The 26174-nt window shown below is 35.2% G+C and overlaps 1 protein-coding gene across 3 annotated transcripts in view; it reads left to right on the top strand.

The window, feature by feature from the left end:
• Positions 1-26174, top strand: part of LOC149806770 (uncharacterized) — a 146383-nt gene that overhangs the window by 32068 nt on the left and 88141 nt on the right. For all 3 annotated transcript variants that reach the window (XM_089957298.1, XM_089957294.1, XM_089957295.1), the window contains exon 3: positions 21896-22600. In XM_089957298.1, the coding sequence (XP_089813424.1) occupies positions 22513-22600 (88 nt within the window). In that variant the 5' untranslated portion in view covers positions 21896-22512. The remainder of the gene's footprint in view (positions 1-21895; positions 22601-26174) is intronic.

The raw sequence follows: 26174 nt of genomic DNA, 5'->3' as shown, positions 1-26174 counted from the left end.
ATAAACATTGGCGAGCGAGGCAGACAGGAGACCACATTTTTGGTAATATCTCTCAATTTGGCACAGCGAAGTCCCGATTATTACATTATGTCTGTCAATTTTCATTTGTCAGAAGAAAAAACCCCAACCCCAAACCATTTTTAAATATAACGTATGCAATCCACAGTCTAAACTGCCACACCACTGACATCGTAGCGATATGACTGAAAAATTGTTAAAGCTACGTTAAAAATTCAAATCACACACGTCTAAACCTGGCACTGGACGAAATAATTAATATCATACAACAGTTTTTTTTCTTCTTTTTTTCTTCTTCAGTAAATAGAACGTGAAGATTAAACATTATTCAAGTAAATTTCAGATTTTTTAAACAACTACAACAGTACTATAGTAAAAAAAAAATAATTAAAAGAATAAAATTGTCGCCAATTAGCTTAAATGAATGATCACGTTGAAATTGTCTCTGCATACAAAATCGCATCTCCATTTCCGCCAAAGAAATTCGGCCAGTTAACACCTGACATTCCTCTACCATATATAAAAAGTTTAATTACCATGATTAAATTACAAGGAATAAAACAAAATATACCATGCAATATATGTGGCCCTAAAGAACTAATTCTGAATAAATATTTTAATCAGCAAACAGTGTTACATGCATTAAGACTTAAACCTAAGGAAATACGGTGGGGCATAAAACTTGAGAAAAACAGTTGCCATATGTACGGTAACTTGTGACTGCAGATTTGAACTGTTAAAATGAAGTCCATGGCATCGTAAGTAACAACAAAATAGGCATCGTTTATTTGGTAATCAGTTGCTGGTGCTTACACATACACACACTGTCGAACATGGTTTCTTTGAAGTATGTCCGAAGGGCAGTCCTTTTCACAAGATCAATGCAAGGATAAGGATTCTGTTCATTAGTCACACCGGCTTTATTGTTTGCGTACTTAAATCAAAACTTTAGCTATTTTGCAGTTTAGCCAGAACTGACCAGAATATGCAAAAGGGACTTTGTCATGGGGGAATAATAAGGCGTATCACAGCGAGAAAAGGCACGTCAAATGGGCGGTCGCACATTGGGGCAAGGGGGGGGGGGGTCAATAGCCCCCCCCCCCGTTCTATTGTCAGACAGTTAATGTGAAACTTTGACCTTTTTTTTTAATAGCTGCTTTTTAAACTGCCCAAGGAATAGTTTTATATCAGTTCCAATTAATACAGATTACCGTTTATGCATAATACATGTATACAATGCATTTTTTTTAAAAAAATTAATTTTTATAAGATTACTGAAAATTGTGTTTTCTCGAAACACGACAGGTTTAGAATCTTATTTTTAGCAAAGCTTCCATTTGATTAAAATCAAATCTAAATTTCACCTAGGACAGTGGTGATTTGATTTAGATTGTGCCGTGTTAAGGCATGTATGTCAACATCTTGAAAATACATTTACTCATTTCACCAGCGCGATCAAAGTTTCCTCAGGCAAACAATTTTTGTTTCGACAAGCCTGACGGGCACCTCACTTTGAATACAGGATGGGCCGGAACTAAAACTAGAAGTGGCCCAGGGTGTCGGGCTATCAGATTTGTTTTTAGCACTGCTGTTTTAGATAAAAGATATGTGGATTGATTGTTGCATTTTGTGGTCACTTCCTCGTCCTTCTGCCTATTTTCGTAACTCACACGTTTAACTCTTTTCCCAGGATTTAAAATGTCCAAAGGTATGTCTGGAACAGCGCCAACTTTTAGTCTAGGCCTAGCATTTGCGTATCTTTGAGCTGCTATTTTTTCATGATCCCTCTCGTAACATTCCTTTGAGAAATGTAACGAGCACATAGTGCTGTATGGTGTTGCTTTGAAATCAACTCGTTTATAATAATGTACCCATTCTTTCATGATGCCTTTATCTTTCGGAAAAGAAAAAAATATTATGTCCACAGGCTTTTCTTAATGTTCTATTACACCTTTAAGCAACGCAAAACGGTATTGTCTTTTACTCTGGCAACTCCCACTTGGGCTGCTGGAGTCGCTACTATGACGTCAGATCCTGAAAGTAACTGAATAGGCGCGGAAATTTTGCATACGAGGTCACGGAAATTCAGCTCCTAGAAGATAGGCCAATATTTAAATATTGGCATTACGGTCGCAGATGATACTTCAGAATAAGGTTTTCTGCTATAGTACTTTTATTATTATTCTATATTTCCATTGGTTTCTGGTCTCCTTTAATATTTTTTGCATTAGCTAAGTGTCGCCACATGTCCGCTTTCAGTGGCCAGCAGCAGGCTATGTTAGTGTGGCGCTGAAGGCGCTACACCAGTCACTGCATGCTGCCACTACTGAGGGACGCGGCCAACGTGTTAAACGTTTATAGTTTTATTGCTATTTCTTATGTTCTTGTGTTAAATACAGTACCCCTAAAATGGCCGAAAAAAAGCCAAAAACTTGATCAACGCCCATCTCAAGAAAATTGGACAAAAGAATATGGATTTATACAACATAAAGATCGTGCTGGTTGTACTTTCTGTTGTGAAAGTGTTGTGTGTCGTACATCTGGTGTACAAAGACACTATGAAACCAAACATCAATCCAAGTTTAAAACCTCTGAAGAGAAAAGTGAAGCCATCAAAAGGGCTATTTCTGGTTTCAAGAAACAAACTGGTATTTTGAGTCAAGCAGTTGGAATGAAGAATAAATCTACTTAATGTAGTTACAAAATTGCTCAGTGTGTGGCTTCAAAAGGCAAACCTTTTACAGATGGAAAGTACATCAAAGAAACTTTTTTGAGCAGTGCTGAAATTCTGTTCAGTGATTTACTAAATAAAGAAACTATACTGTCTCGGATTCAAGAAATACCAGCGTCTGCAAGATCAATTAAGAGGCGCATAACTGATTTGGCTGAAAATTTAACAGTTAAACAAACGACTGGATAAAATCAAGCTATTGTATTTAGTGTCGCTCTTGATGAAAGCGTTGACTTGAATGACTTGTCACGCCTAGCTGTAGTCGCACGATATTGTGAAAATAATCGTATTTATGAAGAGTTGTGTTGCTTGTTAGCTCTTCATGATACAACCAAAGCAGAGGACATTCTGACTGCATTCGTAAGCTTTTTCAAAAATCAGAACTTTGAGTTGAATAAATTATTCTGCGTAACAACTGATGGTGCTGCTGCAATGGTTGGCAAAAAGAAAGGATTTGTCACACTTCTTGAGAATCACATTGGAAGTCGACTATTAAACTTCCATTGCATTATACACCAGGAGAGTTTGTGTGCAAAGATATTATCATTGGACTTGCACTCTGTGATGGCAACTGTTGTTAAGATAGTCAACTTTATAGTTTCCCGCTCTTCATTGATTCACGGGCAATTCAAGTCTCTTCTACAAGAAATTGAGAGTGAATATGCAGATCTCCTGTTGTACAACAATTTTCGATGGCTTAGTGGAGGTAAAGTCTTTAATAGATTCGTTTCTTGTCTGGAAGCAATTAAGGTGTTTCTTGATGAAAAAGAACAACATTTTCCGGAATTGAATGATCAGGACTGGCTGTAGAAGCTCATGTTTTTGACAGACATAGCGACACATTTAAATGAGTTGAACTTGCATTTACAAGGTCAGGGTCAAACAGTACTTGAAAAACTTTTTGGCTACTGGAAAGGATTTGCAGTGAAACTGGACTTATTTTGCTGTGATATCAATGCCAAAACATTCAAGTACTTCCCAAATGTGAAGGCTCATTCAGATCAATTTACAGTGAATATAGATGAGCTTCAGAAGTACATTGAAGCACTCAAAGTGGAGTTTGCTAAACGAAGTCAAGACTTTCAAATTCATGGACCCATATTTTCATACCTCATCAAGCCCGACTTGCTTGATCTGACTACTACCCAATTAGATCTGGATCTTTTTAGGTGGACGGATATTGACGATTTTGAAATGCAGCATGTTGAATATAAGACATCAGAATTATGGACTTCAGAATTTGCCGAATTGCGGAAATCTCTGGAATGAAACTGCTTAGAAAAGTCAGCTGCTATTCTCAACTGTTGGACATCCCTCCCTGAAGCATTCATCTGTTTGAAGAAAGTTGCATTTGCTCTACTTTCAGCTTTTGGTTCAACTTATACTTGTGAACAGATTTTCTCTCACATGAAAGCTGTTTTAAGTCCACAAAGAAGTCGCCTAACACCTGAACACTCAGAAGCCTGTGTGAAGCTGAAAGTGACCAAATATGTACCTGATATTGAACAATTAACCAAGAGCATGCAAGGACAAGGCTCACATTAATTGAGATACAGATTAATTACATTCAATTAAAGTTTTTATGTTCAATTTCTTTAATTAAACATTAATATAATAAATTCAAGATCAAATTTATTTGTTTTAATAGTAGTTTCATATATACGAGTACTTATATAATATATAAAAATATGGTAGAGCAGGTAGACTTATGGGAATATAGGTTGTTGGCACGCTGAATGAATTAGAAATCCTACTTTGGCACACTGTTATCAAAAGGTTGCCGACCCCTGCTTTAGACTGTAACTATCATCATCAATATTTGACAGTTCTTTTGTGGGAGTAGTGTAAATTTCACTTTTAGAGAATCCCGAGAAGCTGCTGCCTTCTAGTGAGATATCATGAATCAAGTACAGTAGTATTGTTAGAGTCTTCCATGGTAAAAATTTAAAAAGCAAAGTGTTATTTCTTTATTTCTTTAGGATCTTTTATCATATTTCAAGCAGAGTTGGGCTGAATGTAATCGAACACAAGAACAGAGATCTTCCATTTTGAATCCAGATCATCATATCCTGATGTTAACATAGATGGATTTCTTATATTCTGTGCCAGTGCAGTAAATGATCTGAAGTTTAGATATAGCCACTGTACTTCAACTTATTCCACTTGGGTAGCCATCTTGGATTACATACTATCCTTTGTTTGGAACATGTTTCCAAAATACTCTTGAATAACTGATAATGTGCACATTAAATTTCACTTACACTAATGTAATATTTTCATAAATCTACTGTATTAATTATGGCAATAGGTATCAGCTTATTGTGTCCATTAGTCCCTTGAATGTTGAGCTGTAACTGTAGTCAAAGATATAGTGTCTGATGTTAAATTGCTTAACCAATATTTTTAAAAAATATAACAAAATACTATTAATTATTAAATCTGAATGTTAGAGACATATAAGATATTATTACCCATTTACTTCTTGAAATTTGGAATGAATACACCAAAAACTGAGGAGTAAACCAGTTCTTTTGAATATTCATAGAACAAAGGAACCACAATCTGCCATGTTGAATCTGGCTGCTGGCCGAGCAAATTTTCACATCACAATATAGTTCTTGGATTGTATTGAAATAGAAGAATAATGTCAGAGCTTCATGAAAAGAAATATGATGTAGTCTTTTAGTCAGATATATTTCATGGATGATGAATTAAACACATATATTCCTGGATTAAACTGTTACTGTATTTTCGCTACTTCCCTGTAGAGGGTAACTGGGCTCAGTCAATTTCACTTTGACCATAGAAACTGCAATATGAGTTATTATCTGTTACACATCATCACATCACTTTGAAGGTCTTGTTACTGTTAGATTGCCAGTGATAGGGTGGTGCTGTTTAATGTGCTGTCATATTGGTCATTTTTTTCTAGTGTGCAGAATATAGACAGATTGAGACCTATCATCTGTTTGTCTGCCATCTTTGACAAGGTAACAGTACTTCCAAACAGACTACTTACTAGCTGTTGGTGATTGTAATTTAACTGTTAAAGCAATTTCAGGCTGCTCTATTTGACCAGATTAAGGATTCGTCTTTTATTCTGCATTACATGAATACTTTAAAAAACAACTTTTTACGAATTTTATATCTTCACTTAAATGTTATTTAAAAACAGGGCAAGGAAAATCTTGTCTAGAACAGGTTTGGGTGCAGAAGCAGAAACAACCAACCAATTCACTCAGACTGTATTGCCTGCAAATGCAAAACAATTACTATGTCCACAGGCACTCAGAAAACATATTGACAACACCCAAAATTCCAAGGTGACCCTAATAGCACACAGTACACTAAGGCAGCAACCTTGCTTCTAGTCCATGTCCAGTAGGCACTTAAAAATATTAGGAGAAATAGTATGCATCTTAATGAGCATGATGTTGAATAATTTTACTTAAGAACTGAATGAAATACAGACTGTTTACAACATTTAGAAAATGCAGAATTCATCTGCTATAGTTGGAATGGTTTCTTAGGCTGTCTGTCTGTTTTTAGGGTCGATCATGGAACCTAAGCTCCGTATCTAGACAAACGATCTGAATAAGATTATCACTCTCAATTTTTCTCCCACATTTTTTAATACAACTTTCCTGCCTACATTTAATTCATTGATTGTCATTGTGCTTTTATCAAGATCGTCAAAATTTTCATTTGTCAAATGTTCATTTATAAGATTTAGTAATTGCTCTTGAATTTTTTGCTTTGTTTCCTTTTGTTCATTGTTAGTATCAGCCAGGGGTATGGCTGGCAGAGCACATAGGTAATTTCTTATAGGATTTTATATTATCCTTGTTGATACAAGTAGACAACATGGCTCCTATGGTGGCTTTAACTAATAATTGTTGTACGAAAATCCTGATCCAACTTTATTTTGTTTTTATTTTGTTGTTGTTGTTGTAGTAGGGTTTAACGTCATTTTTCAGCACACGATAGGCTATACATGGCGGCCAGTATTAATGGTGGAGAAAGATTGCGGGAAAACCCCGGAAAGAATCACCGACCCTCGAGAAGCTATTGGCAAGCTTTCTCACATACCCACATTGGCCGAATCCGAGACTCGAACCTACACAGACAGAGGTGAGATGGCAGTGATCCATAACGGAGAGCACTTTAGACCACTCGGCCACTCGGGGCCCCTGTTTTTATTTTGTTAAAGCATTGAAAAACAATTTTTAAGCATCTGGTTGTTTTGTTTCATTTAAATAGTGTTAGTGAGGAACCTTGGATAAGATCTGGCTTGACCTTCAAATGGTTTATGGTAAAGAAGTCCCAAATGGGATACAAGTAGGGATGGACAGGTAGGGACAATTTGACAGGTGTCAGGTCTGGTTTTGTTTTCACAGGGTTGTGCAAAACCCAGCCTGGTCCATGTGGCCAGAACTGGTACCTGTCCATCTCTAGATACAAGTAAATATTAGTATTGTGCAGCTTCACTAAGCACTGCATTTGAGGCAAACGCCCCTCGCACTTATTCTTTGTAATATGTGGTATAAACTGCACGTATTTAGAGTTGCCTCATGATCATATCCAATTTTGTACTGCTTCAGCTGGCATTCACTGTGTTCTTAACAAATGCAGGAGAACTTTTTCCCCAGAAGCACTGACAAGAATTTCATCACATTCAATGGAAAGCATCCAGACATGAAGACCTTTCAGATCTGTGCAAGTTATACCTTGCTTCGATAAAATATGGCTGCCATTACTAAAAGTAGAAAAACATTCTTTACAAAAACATCTGAACAGAATTTGACCACATTTGACAGAAAACATCGTGGCACAAAGGGCTTTCATGATTATGCAAATGATGCCAATCTGTCATAAAATTTTGGGCATATATTGCTAAGAAAAAGAAAAGAAAAATATTAAAATGATTTTTTCTGGAAAGCTACTAAACTTTTTAGAATGCTCCAGTGTGTAAAGGGCTTTCAGGTTTGTATAAATCTTTGTTATGATTGTTGTTGACCACTCCAGTGGCCTAGTGGTTAGAGCATCCCCCTCAAATGCGGGAGGTTGTGGGTTGGAACATGGGCCAAGTCATACCAAAGACTTATACAAATGATACTAACAGCTGCCTTGCTAGGCACTCAGCATTAAGAGGTTAGTTTTAGGACTGGTCAGCCTGGTGGGATATGATGCGACATGTCTGTGGCTTGATGCCCCAGTGCTAGACATCACTATAAACTGCCATACAGCAGACATCATAGCAATATGGCTGAATAATTGTGAAAGCTACATTAAAAACCCAAAATACACACACGCACACATAATTGTTGTTGGCTTAAACTACTTGTAACACATTATTGGCTCTGGCATGCCAAGGAGATGGAGCTAAATCTCTTTCCCCAACGTTCAGCTAATTGAGCTATTATGACTTCCCAATTTGTACAACCCATCACTAAAAGTAAAACCTGCTGAGCAGAATTTGACCAACTTTGACACAAAGCATTTTGGCATAGGTATTGGGACAATAATGCTGATGTGCCATCAAATGTGAGTGTATGCAGAAACTAGCGTTCATAATATTTGCTATCAACAGCAGCGGAAGAAGTTTCTACAGAAAGCATCCTACTGATCTAGAGATGTTGGGCAACTACCCTTGCATTTTGCTGTTAGGTAGATGTCAGCCAGGTGGGTGATCTCATCCAGTGCTACATCAGGGCCACATTTTTCAAAGTAATCAACTCCATGTGCTTTTTGCTGCTTAATTTTAGCATCCATTTAAATTCAGCAGATACAGTATCATCATCCTTCAAAAAAATTGGTCTCCTAAGCCTTGTGTGCCAGTTAAGCAACTAAATGTACATGTATTGAGGTGAATGTATTCGGAAGGTTGTGTCTCCCATATTTTGTCTGCATTTCACAAATCAATTCATAAATGTAGTCACTCTTCATTTAATTGAGAAATATCCTCTGGAATGAACTATCTTGGGATGGTTAAGGCATGAAATTTCTGTTTTGCTCATTCTTTCTGTAGCAGCGAGTTGCATAATAGCTCGGTTGAAGGTTGGACTTGTAATCCAAGGGTTGGCGACTCAATGTGAACTGGAAAAAGGCTCTTAGCAGCATGATATCAACAATAAGGTGCTAAAAATGCTGTTAGAAACAACAAAAACCTTCATAGCAAGAAGCAAAAACATCTAGTTACATGGTGCATTTTTTAATTTAATCATTGTACTTTTATATGCTGCTAATGAAGGTGATGCAAGTGAGCTACATGTATTTACTAAAATATTCAGGGATTCTGAATCATGTATTTGGATTTCTAAAATTTGTGTCAGTTTTCTATTTTCCCCACAATATCATACTGTTGAACGTATTGTTTCTTTTTGTTGTCCATCAGTTTCTGTTGTTTTTTTTCCAGTGAAATTGTCCATAGCTGTGCTATGATGCATCTTTGTGCATTTATTTGAAAATATTTGAGTAAAGCAGAGAGTCTCAAGTGAGATTAGTTTAGTTATCTACAGTAATTGGGTCACATGCTGGAGAAAAAGACATATTATTATTATTTGCAAAATCTTTATTCAGAATGTTGAGTCACAATCAAATGAAGGAGATGGGCCATCAATGTCATATGGTCTATTCAAGAACTGAATATTAAGGGACAAAATTGCCTCCTCAGTTTTGAAAATAAGGGGGAATTTTGTGAATAGAAGTTGAAGAAGTCAAGGTAGAACTTGAAAACTGAATATTTAATTTGGACACATTTTGGTGGATTTTTCAGCATGATTTTTTCTAAAGTATCACGAATCCTGCTATCATGCATTCTAGCATAGAGTGTCAGCTGCCATCCATTTTTCAGTAGTAATATATGGAAGAATGTGGACTTGTCTTAAAATGGGTTTAGATAAAATAGTCAATATCGGTTTGGCTGGTCATATTTAGTTTTAAAAAAGTTAACTTTTAGTTTAAAGGAATTTTTTGAGAGCTTATCTTAGTTCTAACTGGAAAAAATAGAGACATTGTTTTTCTGATGGAATTTCAGTACAGTAATTTTACAGATGAGTTTGGAAAACTCAGTGCTGAAATTAGCACTTGGTTCTTTTGTGCTGAATTGAAAACTCGTTTCATACACATAGTTGGAAAAAAAATGCAGCAGTTTGTATGGCATTCTCTATGCAGAAGCCTGCATCAAGTCATGTTTGATAAATATAAATTTGATTATGAGCTTTCAGAAATTGACTCTTTTATCTAATTTTAATATTGTGATGTATCTGTGGGCTTACTATGAGAATTGAATTAGTTCTGTGAGTCCTTAACTCATTCGGCCCCAGAGGTTTTTGTCATTTTTGCTTGAAATGTGCGTAGGAAAGACATTTGGGAGGCTATTTCTGAATACATCGTAAAACAGCAGTTTTCAACAGATTTTCTATGAGAATAATGCCTAGTTGTATTAGAAACATCATTTTCCATTGGTTATTTTGCTTGCGCATGAGCAGAAGGGTAAAAGTTCATTTTTTTTTAAAAATTAATTTTTCTTTTGTGCTTAATGGACCCATCATTTTCATATGGATCTCGAGCAAATTTTGAGTGAAAAAAAACCGGGTCCAAAAAATGAGGTTTATCTCTCTGTATTTTGTAGTGCAACTAGAACTTCCAGATTATTTGATATCATTTTAGAGCTATATCTGTATGCTTTTTTTCACTCCACCCACGTTGGTGTATCTTAAATGGCCTTGATGCTGCAGAGCTTTGAAGTAGGGTACAGCCTCATCACGCCTACAGATGGGATCAGGGCCGAATCGGTTAATCAAGTTTATGGAAATTTCTTAGAAATTGTCAAAGAATGGCTCTTTTTGTAACTTATGTGCAATACTGATTCGCAAATGATGAAATAAATAAGTAATATTCTGATTTAGTGATGTCACGAAAATTCACCCATTAACTCATTCGGCCCCAGAGGTTTTTGTCATTTTTGCCTGAAATGTGTGTAGGAAAGACATTTGGTGGGGGGCTATTTCTGAATACATTTTAATACAGCGGTTTTCAACAGATTTTCCATGAGAATAATGCCTAGTTGTATTAGACACATCATTTTCCATGGTTATTTTGCTGCGCATGAGCAGAAGGGTAAAAGATGGAGTTCATTATTATTTTTTTAAATATTTTTTTTGCTTAATGGACCCATCATTTTTGTATGGATACCACAATTTATTCCAAATGCCCACCTTATCCTAGTTTTTGCAAAGGTTCTCCTGTCTGTGTGCAGTTAAGACTGGTATGCCTCAGATCTGCGGTCAAAAGGTCTAAAATCCAGACCCAAAATCGCATTCCGGTCTCGAGCGAATTTTGGGTGAAAAAAAAACCGGGTCCAAAAAATGAGGTTTTTCTCTTTGTATTTTGTAGTGCAACTAGAACTTCCAGATTTTTTTATATCATTTTAGAGCTATATCTGTCTGCTTTTTTTAATACCACCCACGTTGGTGTATCTTAAATGGCCTTGATGCAGCAGAGCTTTGAAGTAGGGTACAGCCTCATCACGCCTACAGACGGGATCGGGGCCGAATCAGTTAAAGCATGCCAGTGCTACAGCTTCAACAACAGCTCTGGCAAATGACCGTTTAAGTAACTTGGTTATGTTTTAAGTTATCGACTATAACAAACTGCTCCCAGAACCACTTTGTTATATCCATGTTATAGATTTTATTTAATGCTTTAACAGGCTGACTAAACGAATCATTATGCAGATCAGAGATCAAATGGGGCATAATCGTGTGACAAAAGCTGCATGGGAAAAAGAAAGCTTGTCACACCTGATGAATTAAAACTCTTTGTGCACTGGTTATTGTGATGCTTTTTTTGCATAAATCTGATATTGATTTTTGCTGATAGCTGAATATTTGATTTTGACTGCTTATTTAAGGTCATAAAAAACCCTGATTAAGGATATATTTCTTATAATATTCAAAGAATGTAACACTTCAACAGGTAATGAACTCAACAGATGACTGTCAGCTCAGAAGTGGACATGACATAAGAGGTGTTATATTAAATAGATAACAGGAAAAACTGCAGTGTTTTGTGAACATTTATTACAGTCATTTGGATGTCTCAACTTACCAGTAGTATATCTAGACTGGATGATTATTACCTTCTCCCTATTATACACCTGCGAGTTTTAACAACTTGAATACAAAATTGTAACAGACATACATGTACAGGATATGGTTATGCTATTAAAAAATAGAATGTTTTTTTAAAGACATAATATAATTTTTCATTGAAAAGAAAATGAAATACCTATGAAATACAAAGGTAATTTGTAATTTGATCTGTATTTGCACCTTCAAGTGCCAATATGTTGTTGTTGTTGTTGCTGTAGGCTTTAACGCCATTTTTCAGCACAAAATAGGCTAAACATGGAGGCCAGTATAAAAAGTAGAAGAAGATAACCTTAGAAAGAACCACTGACCCACGGGAAGCTACTGGCAAGCTTTCTGATGTAACCAACCACATTGGCTGAGCCCGAGACGCGAACCCACGCAGAGAGGTGAGATGGCAGTGATATATAAGGGTGAGCACTTTAGACCACTCAGCCACTTGGGGCCCAGTGCCAATATGATAAAGTCACAATGACTTGATGCTTGTAATAAAATTCATATACTTCAACAGTTATTGTTTTTGATATAGTATGTGTGTATCTATTATGTACAGTAATTAAATACAAGCTGAATGCAGTTTTCATTTCTTTTCTCAAACAGTTCAGCACTGAGGTATCTTGTACTACAAATAAATAGCAATTTAAAGGTTAAGTTACACTGAATTCTCTTCATATGACATACACTGATATGTATTGATCAACTCTTGACTCTTATAAACAAACAAACCAAAGCTCAATCACATAGGATGCACTAATGCAGACTAGTTGAAGTTTTTTTGCAAAAGCATTTCATTCAACCCCAAGGTGATAAATCAGAATTTTGAAATGATTATGACCTCCCCCCACCCTCATCATATCCCAGAGTTTCAAGGCTCGATCCCAGTGTAGGTACATGAGAAGGCTTGCCAGTAGCTTTCCATGAATTGGTGGTTCTTTCTGGGGTTTTCTGGGGTTTTTTCTCCGTCAGTTATATTGGGTGCCATGTATAGCCTGTCTTGTGCTGAAAGATGGTGTTAAACCCATAACGCCAACAAGAAGGCTCTGTCTGGAAATGTGTAAGATGAGCATTACAAGCATGGACATGCATGGATGATCAGGATGACTGTATGCCCTGTAATATAAACTTTTTCACTGAGAGGTGGAGGGGGATAATTATGGTAATATGATAGGCCACCAGGATGTGATCTGTCTGCAGTGCAAATCCAATCTCTCACAACAAATTAAAACATTTGGCCCATGAGTATCAGTAACAGGTAGGCTAGCTGATGTGAAGCTCTTTTGTGGTTCAGAGATAAGACAGTAACAGAATAAATTTATTTTATTGTGGAGTTTCTGGAAATACTGATATCATGGATATGGCATCAGACTTCGCCAGGAAATAAACTTTACGGTAAAATAGATCTAAGAATGATGTTTCAGCTTGCCTCTTCTGCAAATAAGTTGTCACCATTTCAAGATGTTTCCAATATGTGTGTATGTGTGGGGTTGTATTCTTACTTGTGTTCCCATTTTGTGGTTTGCGTACAAATATGCCCACAAATTGCTTTATTCTCATTTTGATACCTAATGACCATCACAGAAGTCTTGTTTTAAAGGTTTTAAAATCTTAAATGTCTTAAACTACTTGAAGTTATCTTATTCTAATACTAGTCATTGAAATTTATAGATATGGTGGGAAGTTGTGAAATTTAGAAAAAACATTTATTGTAGCACCTTAAGTGAGAGTATTTGGCAGTAAACTGCATGTTTAGCAAAAAATGACAATTTTGACTGATACTTAACTTATAAAAGCAGACATGTTTTGGTTATTCAGCTATATCATTTTGCACGAATGGCTTATACCACCTTGCATGACACTTGTAAGTTAAATGTAGGTGAAGCATGGAATAAATTATGTTTCACTTATATTGTACTTGCATATACTTATATTGTACTTGCATATACTGATATTGTACTTGCATATACTTATATTGTACTTGCATATACTGATATTGTACTTGCATATACTGATATTGTACTTGCATATACTGATATTGTACTTGCATATACTGATATTGTACTTGCATATACTTATATTGTACTTGCATATACTGATATTGTACTTGCATATATTGATATTGTATTTGCATATACTTATATTGTACTTGCATATACTTATATTGTACTTGCATATACTTATATTGTACTTGCATATACTATTATTTCTTTTGCCTCATGGTCCATGCCGACTAACTTGTATCTAACCTTAGATTCCCTGTAAGTCAGGTATGTGTAAGCCTTAGCAATTTTTGGAAGGGTTGTTGGCCACAGGAACATGCAGTTTTGTGCATTTATTTGTCTAGGTAAGTATGTAGGGTGTAACATTATTCCAGTACATTGCAGTACAAAATGCTCAAAGCAGTATATTGTGATAGAGTATAGAAATGATGGTGTACTGTTTTTTTTCTTCATCTGCACTAGCCCATCTGGAGCTAACATTGATCACACTACAGTCTTTCATTGGGCTTATCATTGTTACCAACATGGCAACTTCTAAATATGTGTTCATGAAGAATCCATGAGCAAATAGTTTCATTTGAAATAATTTTTGACTGAAAAGGGTGTGAGGTACCAATACACTTGACAAAATGGTCGCCATGTGTAATATGTGCAAAACTGAAATGAAACATACAGGTGGAATGACAAACCTCAAAACTTATGTTTTATGCAGACATTTCTAGTGATATGTATGATTTATTATATTGTATGCAGACATTTCTAGTGATATATATATATATATATATATATATATATATATATATATATATATATATATATATATATATATATATATATATATATATATGTCATTATGTTCTATGCAGACATTTATTGTGATATGTAAGATTTATTATATTGTATGCAGACATTTCTAATGATAAGTATCACTTATTATATTGTATGCAGACATTGTTACTGTTATATATTTTTCAATATATACATATATTGGCCAAGGTCTTGATGCAGAGTAAATTGAAAATCAGAAAGACAGATCTTTTCAAAGTATGTATTTGTTACTTTTAACTTTGAAAAGTGAACAGTATCATGGAGGGTCTCTTCCTGATTCATTATTTCATCTCAAGAACGTAGTGACTCCACAGTTTAAAAACTTGATCCAACCAGGATGCAGTTTTACATTCTTTATATGGGGAAATAAACCAGTTTAAAGCACAAATGATATCTGATCAGTATGTATACAGATCAGGTTTCAAAAATGTATGTAATAAGTCTCATGAGTATCTTTTGAGCTGATAATCAACATAGACTCTTATTTGCCATTGGATATTGTGCCAGTGGATCAGGATCTAATTTGTTTGTTCTACTGATTATTCCTAAAACATCTGCATAGACCCAGATCTTCCAGTGCATCATACAACAACAGAGCTGGGTCTTTGCAGTATGATTCAACTTGAGTAAGTATAGACAAGTACTTGGAAATTTAAAAAAAAAAATTGCATAAACTTTGAAATTCGATTAATTCCTTTAACAATTTTTTTTTTAAAGTTTGAATTACTATTCCACACAATTTTTTCAGGTGAAAAATAAGTGGGTCATATTTAAAAATATTAAATTATTTAAATAAATATCAGATATTGAATTTGGCTTTGCTGGGAAGAAGTCTGATCAAAGAATTGTTGTGGTGGTGCTAATGCCATTTTTCAGCACATGATAGACCATACATGGCAGCCAGTATATCTGGTACAGGAAGAACCAGAAAAAGCCTGGGTAGAACCAGCAACCTGCAGGAAGCTACAGGCTAGTGCCTAAGACCACTTGTCTCCCCCCGCCCCCCCAAAAAAGAATTTTTTTTCTGTATGAGCATATTTGATAATCACTAATATTTGTACACCAGAGACAGGGTTGCAAGCGGTCATCAATAACTGCTTTACAATACACCAGGATGCAGCTAAAACTGAATGTTAGCTGCTTTAAATTAACTACTACTGAAAAAAAATTAAAAATTAAAACTAAAGGTATATAAAAGTGAAAGAAAGAAGAAATAGCAAATGCTAAGTATGAAGAAAAGAGGGTAAATGTGCGTTTTTTTATTGACAAAATAGAATATCACCAAGTGTCATTATTCTCATTGTAAGATCAAAAAAAATTGCAAGATATCACAATTATTAAATTCATCAGTGAGAGCATGCGAGAATGCCTATATAATGGCTGTTCATAAATTTTGAAGACCTACAGATATGTACTTGTTTTTGCCCCAGTACTGCATAAAAGTCACTGGATATTGGATGAGGTAGTTCAGTATGCAGCCACCAAAAAAAGCAAAAAGACATGTAATATAATCTTGCAGTAAAATCTGTTTCTTTTTGTAAATGTGTCTGTTAATAGATACCTGAAACAAAATCTTTGGACCATGCTAGTCAACACAAAGAATGAGTGAGAACGGAAGTAAAAGAGCTGTGTGTCAGAGACAGAAAACCTACATGATGTGGTATATTTTAATTTGCAGCTGCCTAGTTGACACCTTGATATTTCAGTAGTTGTATTAATAGTCTGCATTGTATAACAGTGAATGAAAAAAATACCTAACCATCAAAGAGAGGTCATATGAAGGTGATTCATATTAATGATCTCCTCCAATGCCAAGATCGACAAAGAAATAAACAGACTGGCCAAGGCAAAGAAAGGAAAGTCAAAAATCCTTCTTGGTATCAAAACTTGGTGTCATATGGAGTAAAAATCAAATATTGGTGTCAAAACTGGGGGTCAAATTAGAACTTTCAGGGTCCCTGATGTACAAATGAGGGTTAAGGGAAACGGTGATACAGCTGCCCTTGTTATAATGATGTAGCCTGAGTCCATAATCATCAACTACATTGTGTACTGAACTGTGTTATGTTACAAAGTGCAATATGTATGGAACAGTAATATAATGAGAATAACTTAATATACAAAATTATTGTGTAGCAGGCATTATTAAAATTTGCTAAAATATTGGAGTTTTCAAAAGGAATTGACAATATAAGACTTGCATTTCACCTTCATTGTTTTCTGTCAACCCATATTGTTATAAATATTGTTATACATTGGCATGATTTTTGTCATCGGGTCAATAGTAGTACATGTACTGTGCTATATCCAAAATCATGACTGTCATTTGCCTATACTCACATGTCAGGATGTCTGAATGATCAGCTAAGTGTTATAGGATCATCCTGTCATTGATAATGAATCTGCCAAAATGTACATCAGAGAAACTTGGGGAAACATTTGGCATAGAACATCTACTGTTACAGATTTATGTAAGAAAATGAACCCCTCATCCAAGCATTTGTGAAGGATGAGTGGCATTAATAAAGCGATATTACACCTGACCCATAAGGGTAATAGCATGTGAAATTAGGGTCTTTACTTTTTCATTAGTGGCAATCTTAGACTTTAGTAATTCTGCTAATTGGACAACTTGCATAATGTCTGCAGCAACAAGTTTTTTTTATATCCCTAAAGGTTTTGCCATAAGAGTGAACTCATTTGCTAAGATCATTCAAAATTTCTTGATTGACAAGTGGGGGCCCCAACTTATCAATTTTTTGGGATCTTGTACTGTACAATATCATATGTTGCACATAAAGAAGTGAATGCAGTATTAATCAGTTCTGCTAAGGATTTAGGTATTGGCTCTCCTTTTTTGGGGGAGTTTTCAGCTTGGGTAACTGCCATATATTATCAGCATTGGTAGTAGAAATACAGTTGTAATCAGGCAGCAAAGCATCAATGCCCCTTTATTTTTCCCACTCAAAGAAATTTGCTTGAGTGGTCTACTTGTATCACCCTCTGCTGGGGTAACATCAACATCGCTATATGGCCCTTGAACTTCTACATGTATTTCAGGTAAGCGTTCACCAAAAAAGGCATCAATTTCATTGTCTTCTGCCATAACAGGCTGTATTTCATTTAGACATTTTTGTTCCACATCAGTGAAAACCTAATTAAATCTATGTCACGTTTGTTAAGCCCCAGCTACAGAGTCATGTATAAGCTATAATCTACCTGTCTTGGGAATATTACCGTGTGTTTGATCTCTAAATATTGCTGCGGGGTTAGTGTCGAACGCTTAACGCAAGATTGCCATGACCAGCCAGAGACCGGAAACTTGAGTTGGTAAAGGTGACCGGTTGCATCACTTAACAAAGGCTTGCCATTATCACACCTGTATGTTAAAGATTAGTTCAGGGATCAATAGGAAAGTCCACAGTGAACAGGGCATGTTCTCATCCTTTCTCAGGTTGACAGACATCAAGAGAGACATTGTCTGCTAAGTTTGATTGGATTGGTCCACAGCGATATCCAATCAAAACTTGAGATAGAGGGTGTGATTACAATTCATACCCGAATGATACCTTCTGAATTGTAAAGAGTAATTATATATTCACCAGAAAGCATTGCTGATCAATAAGGTTTACTCCAAGAAAAGAATCCACTTGTAATCTGGCAGGAGAACTTAGTTGTTGTTGTTGTTGTTGTGGGGTTTAACGCCATTTTTCAGCACACGATAAGCTATACATGGCGGCCAGTATTAATGGTGGAGGAAGAACCAGGGAAAACCTCAGAAAGAACCACCGACCCACGAGAAGCTACTGGCAGGAGAACTTAGAGGTAGATTCTAAGGAAAGACAAAGCTTCGAAAAGGAAGCTTTTTGGGGACACAGAACTTTCAATTCCATAGAGTCCGAAGTCTTCAAGAGTTGTAGATGGAACTGAGATGTAGATGTAGCTGAGACAGTCAGAGTCGACAGAAGTGCAGTCGTCGAGGAGGAGGAGGAGAAGGAGTCTAGAGAAAGTCGAGGAGGAGAAGGAATTTGGAGAAATAGGAGAGAGAAAGGATAGAACGGATGAGTAGGAATACAAGGACAGGTGGAAATCAATCTCACACTGCTAATCAAGTGATGCAATAGGCTTATTAAAGGGTCAAGAGGAAGGAGTGTAATTGGAAATTTGATAGTTGATATGTTATTAAATTGTTATTCATTGAATTTCAACCTTTTTTGTATATTTAACCATCTAACCATCTGCATTGCTGACTGGGGTCTCAGAGCTTTCATCCATTTTTCACTAAATTTAATTTCCAACAAAACAGAGCCTGGGTGGGACTTCTATAATAGCTTAAATACACATCCCCAACCATATACAATCGTCACAACCTAAAACCTTTTAAAGCTGAACATTTTTTGGAGTCCCAGTGGTGTCTGGTTTTGAGGGGTTTGTGTGTGGGATTTGGGTTTTTAATGTAGCTTTAAAAAAAAATTGATAATATTGCTACAATGTTTTTTTTAGCTCACCTGGCTATAATGTCAAGGGAACTGATGGCACAGTCCTGCATCCATCTGTCATCCATTCATCTGTCATCATTTGCTCATTACCCCTTTAGATGCCATATTTCAGTTTTGGTCAGATTTGGAATATATGCTTACATGATGATTGGGATCTTGGATGAGTTTGATAACAAGAAAGATGCATACATTTGAATGCAGTTGTCTTGCATCTGACTGACTGGACTTGTTACTCCCTGCTGCTATCATCAGTCTCTTTGGACTGTCTCAGTAATGGGCAAAATTGAAAATTGTCTGGGCTTCTTACCACTCTTGAAGCCATATTTAATATGTTGAGTTTATTTTTTTTTAAATATTTGATGACTGCAATTATGAGCAGGAGAAGCTGTGCACCAAATATGCTGTCAGTAAGTATGTTTTTCATGATGGAGTACAATAAAGTGAACATGTTATAAAGTTTGGAAGATGGTTTACATAGGATATGTTCTTGTATAACTACCTAAGCTTTGCAACAGTCAAATGTTTAGTTTTGTGGAGGCAGGTGAGCGATGTCAGACCCACTTGGGCCTTATGCTAATTGGATTGGACATACAGTGTATACTTTTTTTTTTACAGTGGTCATACATAAGATTGGTGGAAGGATGATTTTATTTTATCAGTATGGAGATTGTAATTTTTTTAAAGGATTTTATCAAATTTGATAAACAGGCTTACATGTACTGGGTATATCATTAAGATATTGAGATTGGGTATGTTACATATTGTTGTATCAGTCTGGCTGAACTTGCTGCAGTTTTGGAGATGAATCTCAATTAGAATTATGTGCTTGCTTTTTTAAACAAGGTCACATTATCGTTATAATTAGACTGGTTCTATAATAAGTTATATCTGTGCATATTAATGAGATACCTTTTACCTCACTGACTGAGCTTGTTATGGCTATATATGTAAAACTTGGTAAATGGGGTTGTATCATACATCTTGAAAAAGGGACAATATATATTAATTTTCATGCATTTATCTTTAGAATTATTTTTAATGATGTAAAAGAGGTACAAACAACAGAATGTGATGTCTAAAAGATGTTTTACATAGAATGTATTCTTAAAAATATTACATAAGCCTGCTATGTGAAATGGTAGTAGGTTTGGTATGCCATTTGATCCATATATCTGGCCCATATGGGCCTATTGTTGACGAAACATACTCTACAATCCCTCTTTAAATATTTTCCATTGTGTCTATTCAAAATGTTCTGGTTAATTAGAACGTTTCAAAACTAGAACAGGATGCACAGCTTGTACAGTTAATTCATTTCTCTAAGATGTGGTTAATATATTAGGTTGCAAGAATGCTTTGGTTAGTGCACAAGAATGCCTGGACTAGTGTACAAGAATGCTTAGTACTTTATCTTGTGAACAAGTTTAATACATATTTTGTTCTGTGCTATATTGGATTTGTATAGCTTAGTTGCTTATATATATTTAGATACTAGTTTTGCACTGTTCATAGTCAGTTTATTACATTAATTACATTTATCTTAATTAATCCCTGACAAACATGATCCCTTGCTGGATCCAGTGCACTTGAAAGGACTGTTATTTGCCATATGATTTTTATTCTTTATATATATATATATATATATATATATATATATATATATATATATATAATGGTTATATAACATATTAAGCACATCAAGTACTGGGCTAAACTAGTTCAATTAGATGAATAAACCAAGCTTTGAAAATGTTATCTTTTTTTAATTATTTTAATTTTTTTCAGGGGGTGGGTGAATATGTGCTAGGGTCAGCAAAGAAAAATAGATACAGTCAGTTGACCAGAGACACACACATTTTTTGGGCCTTACATGATATAAGTTGTGACCAACTGTAAACATCATAGATCCTGATGTGCAGTCACATAATGTGATGGCAGAAGAGGGTCTGTATTGTTTGTTCTACTGGCTACTTACAAACTGCTATGGGGGCCCTGAATGGCCAAGTGGTCTAAAGCGCTCTCTGTTACGGATCACTGCCATCTCACCTTTGTCTGCGTGGGTTCGAGTCTAGGATTCGCCAATGTGGGTATGTGAGAAAGCTTGCCAGTAGCTTTTTGTGGGTCAGTGGTTCTTTCCGAGGTTTTCCCAGGTTCTTCCTCCACCAGTAATACTGGCCGCCATGCATAGCCTATTGTGTGCTGAACAATGGTGTTAAATCCCACAACAACAACAACAAACTGCATAGACCCAGATCTGCCAGCGCATTATGTGATAGCAGATCCAGCTGTATAAAGTTTGCAGCTGGAGTTAATACATGTATGCTAAGGCTAAAATAAAAATGTGTTTCCTATTGCACTGGTTTTAAAATTAAGGTAGGGTTTTTATGACTAGTATATATAATGTACTAAGTTCTTAAAAGCGCAAGATAAGACTGGCTCAATTAGGTGCGGAAATAAATTTTGGGAAAATGTTGATATTTTTTTTTTTTTAATTTATGTGGCTTGGTGGGGTGGGAGTGCAAGGGTCAACAATGAAAAACAGTGCCAACTTAATAACCAGAAATGCACATAAAAAAATTTGTCTGAGTAATCTTGTTTTATTTCCTATAGATGTACCAGTAAATTATAAGGTTATATTTAATATTTTCCTCCTTTTTTTTGCTTTCAAAGGTTTTAATGGACTGCATCTCGGAGAGATAGTAACCATAGTACTTTTCAACATTGAAACACTTCATCGCTCCACCAGCATTCTCTTCATGAAAAGAATATGTGAATAACTATCAGATTGCACATCACTTTACTAAGATTTGTTTGGAAAAAAAAAGAACATGATTTTGTAATGGTGTATAGATTATTTTGATGTACATGCAAGGATGTTCTTAAAAATATTGCTGAAATTTATTTGAGCTTCCTTTTTATCGACTTTAATGATTGGATTTAGTAAAGGGAGTACAGGTTGAACTTGGAATTACTTACATGAACTGTACCGTATGGAGAGATGTTGTTTTATAACATGTTACAGTAATATAACTGAACTTAATTCTTATGATGCTCATTTCAGAGCATGTTTACTGAGACAGCTCTGCATGTTGAAAACATTTTTTTATTATTTTTTTGTTGCTGAGTTGACAGCAAAAGTTCTGCAATGAAGGGAACTATGAACTTTCATTGGGTAATTCTATAACATACATATGAACTCAGTTACAGAAGTTGTAAAGAAATGTAGATTAACAACTTCCCATACCTAAATAAATTAATTTTGGATTTACGGTGATCAATATGAAAGGATGATCTGCTTGAGAGGAATGCTACTGATGCTGATTGGGGTCTGTCTACCCACACTGATGCTGAGGATGTATGCCTTTGCTCTTTATGGTAAGTTTAATACATGTACCATATCTTCATTATTTTTTTGAGAAAGAAAAGTAGGAACTACTGTTGAAATGCTTTTATTAGTGGATACCATCTTTTCTGGATTTTTTTGGCCCCCAAAAGACTAAGTTTAATTATGTGCCTTTACATGAATTTAAATTCTAACAAACATATAACTTTTTCCAAAAACATAGAAAAAGATGCACATGAAAATAAATGAATAAAAGAACAAAGTATCACGTCATTTGAATCTGTCGTGTGTACCTTTTTGTTGTTAAGTTACATTTAAACCCATCTGTGAAGGACAATAGACAGGACAATCTGGTCCATTATGAACAAGTGTTCTTTATGTAAGATCTTCTACAGGTCTTACAGTTAGCAATGTCATCTCGGGTGACCAAGTGGTCTTAAGGCACTCACATTTACAGATCACTGATATCTTACCTCTATCTGCATGGGTTTAAGTTGCAGCTTTGGCAATGTGGATTTGTGAGAAAGCTTGCCAGTAGTGGGTGGGTGGTTATTCGCCGGAGTTTTCTGAATTGCTCCACCAGATATACTGGCAACCATATATAGGCTATCCTGTACTTGAAAAATCTGGTTAAACCCACAAAATATTTAGCAGCCTCCCATGCACATAGATTACATATACCGTACAGGCCGACTAGAACTACCTGTCTGTTTAATCTTTCATTGAAATGATGTTAAGAACCAGATCCGACAAAAACATGTATTGCAGTTAATGCAGTTGACATGTGTAATTTAAAGGGATTGTCATATGTCATAAAATTACCATATATATTCGCTTTTAAGTTGAGTCAAACAGCAAACAATAAAGATCCTGATCTGCCATAGCATAATGTGCCTGCAGATCAGGGTTTATTTTGTTGTTCTACTGATTACTCCTACCAAACTGCAGTGGTCCCGATCTGCCAGTGCAATATGTGATGGCAGAACTGGGTCTGTGCAATTTGCAGTTGGACTCATAAGCTTATATATATATATATATATATATATATACACACACACACACACTGTACACCAAAGTTTAAAAGTTTCATTTTCACATCATATTAGTTACAAATTGGTGATCTAGTATCCTGTCTTCTATAAAGTAACAGGAAAGATAACTGTCTGTTTTCCTTTCCAAAATACTGCTTGTCAGAGCATTGTTCTCATTAACTTGTTACATGTGTAACATGAGAGACAAATTAGATATTTAAATGATGATTTCTTTTATTATCTGGATAATAATAAGCATAAAGCTATTACCGGGTACACCTGTGTAATGGATAAAAGCAGCATCTGTATGGTTAAGATGTGTATGTGTCCATTTATCACGTACTTGACCATCAGGTAACAACTTAAATCATTACACTAGGAATTTTCAAACATTCTCATGTGAAACATTTTCTTTGTATTTTTAGGATGTTAGTGACCATACGCAATTAGCACAAAACAACAAAAGATGCATCATCTTTTCATGCTCCATTCAGTTGGTATTAAAACTTTATTAAGGTATAAACTGTAATTCATGTTACCAGAATGGACAAACAAAATTTTATTTCGCCATTTAAAATTTGAAAACTATTTGGGAGCCAGCAATTGACAGGTTTGGTACTGGAAGTAGCTGCACCATATCTGTTCATAATATTTTATATTCAGCTTCTTCATTGCCCCAAAACTGACCAACTTCTTTGAAAAATTTGGCCATCAATGGTAATTTTAATGTAACCTGAAAACAGAAGTATTTATTTATGTACAATGTATTAATTATTTAGTATGTTGGGTCTGTACTATATTATTACCTATACTTTCAAAAACTGATATAATGATATACTTATATTTTGTTGCATTATTTTCATTTGCAATGTATAATATTGATTCTTTATGCACCTCATTGCTTTTATTTATGCTTTCTGCTTGCCAACTTGATTAGGGTGATTTCTGAACTTAGCACTTTATGTCAAAGGAAACTTTTTGGTCCTTGATGTAGATTGATGATGCTGTTGCTTTGAAGTCCTGATTTTAAGCAAAACAATGTTATATTGTGTAACTTTCCTAGACAAAAGACAAGAATCAGATTTCTATGACTGCCAGTTCAGTTCCATAAACATTATATGAGATTTACATATGTTAATTAGAAGTAATCAGATTATACACAATCAGTTAATTGGAAATGCTGTATTTATTTCATCTCAATTTGGGATTTTGTACATAAACAATGAGTGCTATCCTCTTAAAATAGCAATTCACAAGGATCACTAAATAGTAATTAAGTTTTATGACTGCCATTTCTGTTCCTTGAATGTTACATGATTTGCACACAGGTTGGTAAGAAATAAAAATTTTGATTGTAATGCAGAAAAACTAAATGTCACTTTTACGGCTAATTAGAGGATGTAAACTTGATAAATTGGTATAGATTTTCAGTTATGTTTCTTAACGTTACTGCTGATTAATGAAGACACACAACAACGTAACATGGATGAACACATCCGGTCCATAAATGTTACACAAGGCTAGTTTCGAGGTCAGTCATAAATGACCATCTCAAAAGTGCCAAAAAAATACCATTGTTTCCTTGCAGAATTCTTTCATTTTAATGGTCATCATATATTTGCAATTAAAGATAAACAATTTATGTTAAGTCTATTTGATACCTGTTAAATTCTCTGATTTTTTCACATTAATAACTGAATCTTACAGACATCCTCAGCAAACATCCGGATCATTAGATAAACAACCCTAATCGGTCACATGATGGTTTTTGACAACAAGATAGCAAGTGTGCAGTGTGCAAACTGAATGGCATGTGCAGCTGTTTGGGTTTCAATAAATATATATAATATTTAAAATTACTCCACAATGCACTTCGTACTGTTTAATTTACTGAAAGCATTATGAAATTGCAAGTCATTGAACATCACATAATCAGACAGCTGCATCAAGAGTAATAGTGGGGTGGTAAGAATTAAAAATTTTAACATTATGTTTCCAACCAGCAAGACAGTTTTTACAGGTTGGAAATCAGAATACACAAGTTTGTACCAAACATTGATAGTTTTATGTACTTGCAATGATAAAGGTTTTTTCTTTCTCAGAGGAAATTAATTATTAACAAATATATATTTTATGTCAAAACTGTCTTTATTTTCACATCAATACATGAACATATATGATAAGTAATATTGATGAGCAATTAAAGTCTGAAATGCTTTTCACAGCCTCTTTTTAATAAACACTTGCATCTTACAGTAGAATGTACACAAAGCCGTATGCACTTGAAGCATGCAGCATTCTCATTAGCTCAAAAAGCTTCAACTTTTACAGCCTTTAATTTTGTAGCCATCTACATTTACAATACTGTAACAGTTTCATGATGTGCAATACAGCCACCATGGCATCTGTCATGAAAATCAAGTTGTCGTTACTCCTCCTGAATGGAAAGTCATACGGTACATATGTTGATTTCACCAGAAGACATCTTTAAATGTTTAGTTGGTCCTAAATTAAAATGGCAGTGTGTAAGAATAGTTTTAGATGCATGCTGTGACTGCAGAACCTGTTACTCCAT

The sequence above is a fragment of the Sinohyriopsis cumingii genome, chromosome 1, assembly GCF_028554795.1.
Source record: "Sinohyriopsis cumingii isolate HCF-2022 chromosome 1, ASM2855479v2, whole genome shotgun sequence".
Taxonomy (NCBI): Eukaryota; Metazoa; Mollusca; class Bivalvia; order Unionida; family Unionidae; genus Sinohyriopsis; species Sinohyriopsis cumingii.
This window is presented reverse-complemented; position numbering and strand designations above follow the sequence as displayed.